General features: G+C 40.5%; 1 protein-coding gene across 1 annotated transcript; it reads left to right on the top strand.

The window, feature by feature from the left end:
• The first annotated feature begins 6,763 nt into the window (after positions 1–6,763).
• Positions 6,764–7,696, top strand: LOC127026412 (olfactory receptor 6B1-like). Its single transcript, XM_050911641.1, has one exon. The coding sequence runs from the start codon at positions 6,764–6,766 to the stop codon at positions 7,694–7,696; it is 933 nt and encodes a 310-aa protein (XP_050767598.1).
• The last annotated feature ends 2,780 nt before the right edge of the window (positions 7,697–10,476 follow it).

The raw sequence follows: 10,476 nt of genomic DNA, 5'->3' as shown, positions 1-10,476 counted from the left end.
GTCATATTTTCTCTTTCCTGTCTAGAGGAGGGGGAGTGCTAGACTGGCTTGGTGGGCACCTGACCGCTAGCCAGGGTCAACCCACCACATCCATGAAGAAAAATTAGTACTTTCAGGTCATAAATAAACTGATGATCTGTTCATGTCTTCTACAGGATTAGATGATTTACTACGTTGAAAAACCTCCTTTTCTTGATTGACAGCAAGGAACACAAGAGTCATTATTTCGGATAGAGATATTTATATTTTAGGTATGCAAACCTAGCTACGTTAATTCCACACTCAGATTCCTTTATATCTAATGGCTTATATACAGGCATATATGAAATATTATATTCTATTAATATTTCAAAATGCATTTTTCACATTACAATAATTGTTCTAAGCTTTAAGAGACAAGAATCAAAAGAAAAAATGGTCAGTGCCTTGACAAGCACAGAGTTTTGTATCAAATGCCTCTTAAGTGATCAGCAAATCAGCCATTGCCGTCTGTAGTCAAGACTAAGCATCTAACTAGAAATCACGCTAATCAGCAGTGCTGTGTATAATGCCTTTGATAGTTGTGTTTGAGTTTGTTTTCAGAGCCTTTGACATCTAAATTTGAGCCCATTATCAAAGTTAGCATGCTGTTGTGTGCAGCACAGAACTCCAGACCTGGGACACAATTCATTATCTCTGTGTGAGACAAGGGGATATGATTAATCTGTCTATATGTAGACACTCACAGTGTGTATCAGCAACGTGGGCAGGATTGGATAATGTTTTAACTGGCACCTGCTTCCATTTTAGTCTCCGTGCGATAGCCTTCCTTGCCATCACTTTTACTCCTGAAGTTTGCGGTAAGAGTAAAGCCGTATCTGCCCATACGTTATAGATTGTAAAGTCATAAAATAGTTGAGGGACATTGTGAGAAAATAGGGTAAGAAAGCTCATGGGCTGAGATGAAGACAGGGATATTGCTTACCAGCTACCATTGTGTGTAAAACAGACACAATTTATTGCCAATTAAAATAGATTAGGATAGTGAGAAACAAATGTTAAAACACCTTTTCTCTCCCCTCTTCCAATCTCAATATCGCTCCTTCACTCCATACTCCCCTACCCCTCCCTGAGGGTGGGATGAGGGGGGCTTATGGTCATAACATAGCAATTTCCCTCTGGTACTCCTTCCCTCTCACACTTTTCCCCAGCTCCAGTGTGGATGCTCCCCATGTGTTGCAGATCTTCAGGAAAAAGGTATGCCCTGGCATGGGTTCTCAATGGGCCACTGTTTCCATCAGGAAAATCCGCTCCAGTGTGGGCTCTTCCATGGGCTGCAGTTCCTTTCAGGAAAACTCTGCTCCTCATGACCTCCCCACAGGCTGCAGTGGATATCTGCTCTGGCACCACAGAGCACTTCCTCCTCCTTCTTCTCTGATCTTGCTGTTTTCTCTGCTGTTTCTCATTCTTTCTTTTCCCTCCTCCTCTCCCTGTCTGGTGTTTCTTGCCCTTTCTTAAACATGTTTTCACAGAGGTGTCTCAGATGTCGCTGATGGGCTCAGCATTGGCCAGTGATGGGTATATTTTGGAGCCATCTGGACCCGGCTCTATCCTGCGCGGGGAAGCCCTGGCCTCTTCTCACAGAGGCCACATATACAGACCCCCCTGCTAGCAAAGTCTTGCTCCCTTACATCGAATACACCCTTATATTCCCATATCTCTCTATATTCCTGTATCTCTCTATTTTCCTGTCCTTGCTCCTCCCTAAATCACCATAATGTCTCCCTTTCTTTGCTTTTGGTTCCTCCCGTAAACATCCTATAATAAGTCCTGTACAATGTCAAAATGCTCTTCCCCTGCATCACATAAGAGCCTTTCTATTGACTAATCTTGATGAATTTTCCACCTGGACCATGGGGCTGATTGCTGTCCTGTGATACCAAGATGAAGAGCTTTTTCAGGTTATTCATACTCCCCCTCCCAACTGTCATTCTTTGTCTGTGCTCCTCTACGTGTGTGGAGAGAAGCTTTTTATCACATAACCTATCATTCTTAGCTAACTATAGGTTAATGTAAGTTCTTCAGGTCAGTTTTAAAGGAAAGAGAAATATTGTGATTTCATCTGATTTTAAATATCCAGATGTAAAAATGTTAATATCTAACAATGTATGATCCCAGAATGGGGAATGGAAAAATATACCACCATTCTTTTCATCACAGAAACGGTTCTACAGTGCCAGAACAAGGATCGGTCTAGTCCTCTATCTATTCTCAGCGGACAGAGAAAATTGCCCATACGAACAAAGACGGGGCAAGCATATATATGTCATCTGAGTATACTATCTGGCTACTTTTTCATTTTTCTGAGCCTGATTTTTGTTGTCTGCTATGTAATCCTCAACAGACCATTCTTCCAAATATTTATTCAACCTCCCTTTGAACTAATGTGAACTTTTTGCATCTACAATGTTGTTTGGAAAGGACTTCTGCAGCTCCAGCTATCCTTTTGTCACAGTTTAAGACCAAATGACAGTGTGTGTTTAAATGGATTTGGATACTAGAGCAGTTTCATCACAGATATACACAATTTTACAGATGACCCAACTTACCTGTTTTTGGCGAGAGATGGCACAGAGAGAAAGAGAAGCCAAGTGGGTTAGCACAGTGGGTTTTTAATGCAGCCACCCCGTTCTGTGGAGAAAGAAAATGCAGTCCTGGAGAGTGGTTGGGCAGGATAGTGCGGTAGGTCCTGCCATGCTGTATATTATGTTGGTACAAGGACATGGGATTTTCCTGGAGAGACGGTTGTGGATCCCAGTGGTTCTTTCCCCATGAAGTCTATCAGGCACTCCTGGATAAGCCAGACATTCCTAAGTGTCCTTAGTAATAGGACTGTGTAGGAAATACCGCATTGGTGACTTGTCTATTCAAATTGTACTGGTGGTCTCTGGTATACTGTCACCGTTATTGGATTTCACAATCTGTTTGTCCCAGCCATTTCTGAAGAGTTTTGCATTCCTTTGTGATTAACATCTTGTTTGAATAGTTCAGCTATGTATTTTCTTGAGCACACTAAGTTATTTTATTATTTGGGAGAGATGGTTAATCGTATTTTGTCTAATTCTACTAAGGCAAAGTTCAGTTATACTTCACATACTAAAGCTGTCAGTTATGCTAACTAGACCTAACTCATTCTAACAGATAAACTTTTGTAAAAAGACTGCTTTACTTCACTTGTTTTGAACTTAGTTCCAAATAGCTTCATTTAATTAATTCTGCTCTCTTTGAAAGGTCTTGGAAATGAGGGGAAATCTACAGAGCCTCCAAAATGCAAATATTGCATCCATCTTCAAAATGGGCAAGGAAGGCAATCTCAGCAAGTACAGGTTAGTCCATCAAACTTTAAATTTTGTTTGAATTCCTGTTGTTATTTTTTAATGGAAAACAACATTTACAGGAGAGAAAAAAATTACATAAGAGTAAAAATCTTTGATAGACATTCCCCAGAATTCTTAAACAATGCCATTTCAATTTTTCTTTGGGAAAAAAACCACTTTATATATATTAAAAAAAATCAGTTGGGGAACAATTGCAATTGATCATTTACTTATTAATTATACTCAAAGCTTTGCAATTTAGATGGTTTGAAGTGAAAAGTAAAAGTGTTTTTAATTAGCTTTCCATCTTTCACTATTTTTTCATATAAGCAGAGTAATTGGTCCAGCAATAAGTGTCTTGTTTTGGTTTGTGTTGTTGTTTTTTTTAAATGAAATTACCTGTTGCTGAGTGCTTTGACTACCTGTGCTGTACCTTGGGCTTATTCAGGGGAGAACCATCAGAGGTGTAACAACCTTTCTGGAAGGAAAAATAAACATGACCGGAGAACAAGGGAAACTAAGCAGTGTCAGTTTTTGTAGTGACACATCCAATATATCTCATGACATCTTAGCTGTGAGTTGTCTTCTCTCTGTAATGCGTTCCATACTCCTGATCCTTCAGCTGTTTACAATGGGAACTGTATTAGAATACATGGTTACTTGTCTCTATATTTTCCTGGTTTTTCTTTCAAAGGAAGCTATGCTGTACCTGGCTTTGGTATACATACTCACATGTGATTGATAGTATATATACTATAACTCACTGTCTCTGGAGGCAATTTTGTGACTAGATAAGTCCAATGACATTTAAGATGCATTGTTTACCTATCTAGAAAATAAAATCTGCATTCCAAGTACTTACGGTATACACATCTACATAGATGTCTGTATTTAGATTTCTTAAACATGAACTAATTCCTGCATCTTTAGATGTGTAAACTGAAGGAGATTGTTTTTAAAAAGAAAAAATATCATTCTCAGAATGTCTTTTTTTATTCAAAATGGAACTGCAGAATTCCCAAACATTTAAGCAAATAAAATTCCTACCTAGTCTTGTCTTCCTAATATATTTTAGAGAAATAACACTCATTGTTCTGTATGAAGCATGACAGGTATAGTTTCTGTTATGGACTTTATTCCCCTGATCTCATTTCAGACTCTGTTTCTACTACGTACAATTATACGTATAAATTAGCATCTGGAGATAATTATTGGAGATAATTAGAGATAATAAGCTTCCTCTCCCCTTTAATTTCTTTGATAGGCGGAGGAGTTCATTAGCTCAGGCATTTTTGTACAAGGGAAGCTTTCCCAGAAAAAGACACTGAGTCCTTTAAAGGACAACCTTTCAGGTAGGTTAGAAAAAATATATCTGATCCACTGCTCATTACAAGAGTTTAAAGGCCACATGCATACCTGAAAATCCTGAATTGGTAAGTAAGTCTTAATACTTTCTTACAGTAACAGATGAATAAATCAGGAAATCACATATCCATTATGGTGTAAATTATTGGGTTGAATGCTTCAAAAAGTAATTCTTCTTGATTATCCCATCCCATACATTTTCATCATGTAAAGTGCCAGATGTATAATGAGGGAATATACCTGCAAGTCAAGAATAATAGCAAAACGCATCAAGTCTTTCCATTAATTTCTCCCTCTTAATAAAAAAGCAAGTTTTTTCTTGCCTTGTCATTCCTTGTCTTGATTTTCATATTCTGTAAGTGTGCCTTGTAAATACAAAAATATCCAGTGTGTTTTGTAAATACAAAACTGATGTGATGTATGACATCAGTGTCTATTCTTTTTGACAAATGACTTTTCTAATTGGAGATGTACAATTCTTTTTATTAAGTTCATTAGGAAGACATGAGTAGTAGACAGGATAGAAGGAGCACTGTAGGGGTGAAAGTGAGGGTAGATGCTTGATGATCTGTTGTGCCATTTTTACTCTTCACTGAGCTTTAGACAGTCGCTGCTATTCTCTATGGGGAATATATTTTTGCTCAGGATTTTCTTTGCATCATGGAACTTGCCCAGGACTTGTTCTGCGGAAAGGAACTTTTTTCCTTTTGGATGGACAAAAGGTATCAAAAAAGTATCCTGTTTGTCGTTTCCTGGAAGTCTGCTGTTTTCATATTTGGAGAAAGAAACTGGCAAAGCTTTGTTCCTTGTCTCCAGTCAAATTTGTCATCCCTTAATCAGTCAAAGGACCACACATGTTCAGGTAGGTGATGAAAGAAAATAGCTAAAGAGTATGTTACTGTTCTGAATAGATCAATGCATCTTTTGTACAGACATCTTTTTCTCTCATGTATGCACAAACATGCATATATTAATGAGCTGTAAAATCTAAAAATAAGTAGATTGGAATGAGGTATGTTTGTGTGTTCAATAGTTGCTCTCATTTCCCTTAAAAGCAGTAAGAATAAACCTCACCTCCTGCATCTTAAATGATTCACGGTACAGACAACTACTTCAAGGTCAGTCAAGGATCACTAAAATGTCCATGAAGAGAAACAGGCATTTCTAGAGTGCAAATACATGATGTGTTTTGGAAGGAGATATATCTAAAGACAATATTATACTCTAGGCTACCAATGCTCAATCAATGCCTTAAGCAGATATCCATTGATTATAAAAGGAATCTAGAGCAAAACAGTCAATAGAAACATGCAATATTTACTTTAAGTTAAACCATCAACTAGATAGATGTCTAAATGAGAGCTAAGTGCAAACTGAAAATGAGAAAGAAATTTTTCTCTTTCAAAGACAGGTGTTTAATACAAGTTAGATGAATCACCCACTGGACGAGCCAGTCTTTAGATTCACTAAAAATTTCTTGCTTAAATATAAACTCCTAAAATCTGTAGCTAAGAGAGTTGTAATCTCTATAGCAGTCTCTTCTGATAAACCTCACTGCTGTCACTGAAAAATACAGAGGTGGATAATTTCCTGACAGGAAATGAAGAAAGTCCAACATTTTCAAAACTATATGTTCAATTAGTATTACATCTATGTTTTTAGACTTTTTGATTTATATGTTACCTGAATTTTTGTGGTGCTGTTTTCAGCAATGTGAATGTCAGCAGCCAGAGTGTCTGTGTTATTCCATACTCCATCCTACAGGAAAATAGTGTGCATTACAGAGGTCTTCTGGAGCCTTTTTGCTAAGTTTTCGGTTGTTTTTCCAGTGTTGCTATTGAAAGCAAACTAACAAAGACATATGTCCCTCTTTCTTTCTTTCTTGTAAGAAATATTGCTTCTGCTTTTGTAAAAAGTTTCCACAGGAAACGGTTTACTAAGTGCCCTAATTCTTCACACAAATTTGCTTTTGTGGAACTCTTACATTTGCTTTTTCTTCTGCTTTGACACCTGCAGGGATAGCTGTGGGCACCCAATATGGAATGAAGAACCAAACTGCTATCAACGAGTTCATTCTTCTGGGATTTTCCTATGAGCTGCAGGTCCAGGCCTTACTTTACCTCATCTTTCTGGTCACATACATGGTAACAATCACTGAGAATGTAATCATCATCTTTGTGGTGAAAAGGAACCATCACCTCCAAAAGCCCATGTATTATTTCCTGGGGAACTTGTCCTTCCTGGAGATTTGGTATGTCTCAGTAACATTGCCTCAGCTTTTGTTTGGGTTCTGGTCACAGAGCATGACCATCTCATTCTCCAGCTGCATGACCCAGTTATACTTCTTTATCTCCCTTATGTGCACTGAATGTGTCCTCTTGGCTGTAATGGCCTATGACCGCTATTTGGCTGTCTGCCATCCCCTGCGCTACCCAGCCATCATGACCCACAAGTTGTGCTTTCAGCTGTCGATTCTCTCATGGGCAGGAGGCTTTTCCATTTCCTTGGTCAAAGTGTCTTTTATTTCACGCCTCACATTTTGTGGTCCACAAGTCATAAACCACTTCTTTTGTGACATCTCTCCAGTCCTGAACCTTTCCTGCACTGACATGTCCCTTGCAGAGACAGTGGACTTTGTATTAGCCTTGGTGATCCTGCTGATACCTCTCTTGATCATTGTTTTCTCTTACTGCTGTATCTTGTCAACTATCTTGTGTATGCCTTCAGCCCAGGGAAGGAGAAAAGCCTTTTCCACTTGTACCTCCCATTTGACTGTAGTCATTATCTTTTTCTCAGCCACTCTCTTCATGTATGCCAGGCCCAGGAGGATCCATCCGTTCAACCTCAACAAAACAGTGTCTGTCTTTTATGCTGTATTCACTCCAGCACTGAACCCTCTAATCTACTGTCTGAGGAACAAGGAGGTGAAAGAGATTCTGAGAAAGATCATAGGCACAAGCTGCTCTGCACACTGATAAGTTCCTAGGCTAAGGATACAGAGGAACATGGACAGCAGTGAGAAGTTTCCTTCTTGAAATGTAGTTGAGTAAGACCAGTACAGCTTGTTCACTGCTGACTCAGTCATCACTGTCTTGCTGCACTGAAGTCTGGCAAGGAAGAAATCATATCATTGTTTCTATGTGGAACTGTCTCCCTCCCATTCTTGAGAGTGCTTTGATGACTGAACTACACCTGGCTGCAAATTATTCTACTACAATAGCAATATAGTAAGTCACACTAGAACTTTGGCTGATGGACAGTTTCCTTTTGAAAATCCTAAAATATGGATTTATAATTTTCAAAACCATGTAGGATATAATTGAAAATCAGTTGGCCAAATCCCTACAGATATAGTTAAAAAGAGCATGTTGGCATGTGTAATGGTTTCAAATACTACAGGATATACTAGAGGACACTAGCTGCTGATCTCTACCTATTGTGCCCTAAATGTCTAAACTGCCATTTCGCAGATGATGGGGATCCAATCAGTGCTATCAGTGGAGTACAGTGAAATCCAGTAACCAGCAACCAGCGGTGTTCCTCAGGGCTCAATTCTAGGGCCCGTACTGTTCAAAAAATATATCAATGATATAGTGCAGGAGTTGAATGCACCATTAGCAAATTTGCTGATGATACTAAGCTGGGAGGTGCTGTTGACTCATTCAAGGGACAAGAGGCCTTGCAGAGGGATTTAGATAGATCGGACCATTGGGCACTCATCAATGGCATGAAATTTAACAAGTCCAAGTGCTGGATTCTGCACTGGACTGGAGTAATGCCAGGCACAAGTATAAACTGGGAGAAGAGTGACTGGAAAGCAGCCCTACAGAAAGGTATCTGGGGGCGCTGGTTGGCAGCAGGCTTAATATGAGTCAGCAATGTGCCCTGGCAGCCGAGGGTAAACCGCATCCTGGGGTGCATCAAATGCAGTATAACCAACTGGTCAAAAAAGGTGACTATCCCACTGTATTTAGCATTTGTGCGGCCTCACCTTGAGTACTGTGTGCAGTTCTGGGCCCCACCGTTTAAGGATGTGAAGGTACTTGAATGTGTCCAGAGGAAGGCAACAAAGCTGGTGAAAGGGCTCGAAGGCATGTCCTATGAGGAGCAGCTAAGGACTTTGGGTTTGTTTAATTTGGAGAAAAGGAGGCTGAGAGGTGACCCCATTGCTCTCTACAGATTTCTGAGGCAGGGAAGTGGAGAGGGAGATGCTGATCTCTTCTCCCTGGTATCCAGTGACAGGACATGTGAGAATGGTTCAAAGCTGCATCAGGGGACGTTCAGATTTGACATTAGGAAACATTTCTCTATAGAGAGGGTGGTTAAACTCTGGAACAGACATGAGGTGGTCGATGGCCCACGCTTGTCAGTGTTTAATAGGCATTTGGACAATGCTCTCGACAGCATGCTTTAACTTTTGGTTATCCCTGAAGCGGTCAAGCAGTTGGACTAGATGATCGTTGTGGGTTCCTTCCAACTGAACTATTCTATTCTATTCTATTCTATTCTATTCTATTCTGTTCTATTCTGTTCTATTGTATTCTATTCTATTCTAGGTGGCCGTATGTCATTACCTAGTTTAGTGTGAGTCCAATTGCTCTGCAGGCACTAGGTATATCTCCAGGGCATTATTCAGTTGTCTAAAGAGAGGGTTCTAGTACAATTTTAGATGATCCAAGATAATTCCTTTTGATCTCCAGCTGCCACTCAAGGAAAACATGATTTTTCCATAAGTCCTATATCATATTTGCCAGTGTTGTGAAGTTGTCTTGGAAACTTTAGGGGTTCTTGAATAGCACTAAACATTTGATAACTCAGCTTAATCCTCACATTACACCTGGGCACATATATGTAAGAGAACTAAACTTAAATCCTCAAAATTGAGCTGAGCCTATTTCCATATATGTGATTATATGTGAGAAGTTTAACTCTATCTATGTCTGCAGCAATTCAATTTTGCCAACCTCTCCATGGCCACTGGGTCAATTGCTGCAAAATGATTCATATTTACAAGATTTTGGGCAAATCTCTTTTAGACCAGTGTGGTCCTGTACACTGTATCCTTATGTGGCCCTGTACCTGTGTATTGGGTTTACGTGGCAAGGTTTTGGTAGCAGGGGATGTGCAGGGTGGCTTCTGTGAGAGGTTGCCAGAAGTTGTCCCCATGCTGGACAGAGCCAATTCCAGCCAGCTCCAAGACAGACCTGTGGCAAAGACCGTGGTGACACAGATGGTACCCCTGTAGCCCATGGAAGTCCACAGTGGAGCAGGTAACCACTCTGCAGCCCGTGGAGGACCCCCCACATTGGAGCAGGTGGATGTGTCCTGAAGGAAGCTGTGATCCCGTGGAGAGCCCGCGCTGCAGGGTCTTCACCACAGGCTGCAGGGGAATCTCTGCTCCAGTGCCTCGAGCACCTCCTCCCCCTCCTTCCTCAGTGACCTTGGTGAGTTTTTTCTCTCAAATATTCTCACTCCTCTCTCTCAGCTGCTGTTGCGCAGCCGTTTTTACCCTTTCTTAAATGTGTTATCACAGAGACGCTACCACCATTGCTGATTGGCTCAGCTTTGGCCAGCAGTGGGTCTTGGAGCCTGCTGGAACTGGCTCTGTCAGACTTCCAACCTGGGGAAAGCTTCTGGCATCTTCTCAGAGAAGCCACCCTGCAGCTCCCCCCCCTCACCCCGCTTCAGGGGTTGCTTCTGTGAGAAGATGCCAGAAGCTGTCCCCATGTTGGACATGAACTAGCAATGAGCTCCT

Source organism: Gymnogyps californianus, chromosome 28, assembly GCF_018139145.2.
Source record: "Gymnogyps californianus isolate 813 chromosome 28, ASM1813914v2, whole genome shotgun sequence".
NCBI classification, from domain to species: domain Eukaryota; kingdom Metazoa; phylum Chordata; class Aves; order Accipitriformes; family Cathartidae; genus Gymnogyps; species Gymnogyps californianus.
Note: the sequence above shows the minus strand (reverse complement) of the source record. Positions and strands in the feature narration are given on the sequence as shown.

What these genes read in the sequence shown, in the direction of transcription:
- LOC127026412 (XM_050911641.1), top strand. Translation starts at nt 6,764, where the DNA reads ATGAAGAACCAAACTGCTATCAACGAGTTCATTCTTCTGGGATTTTCC.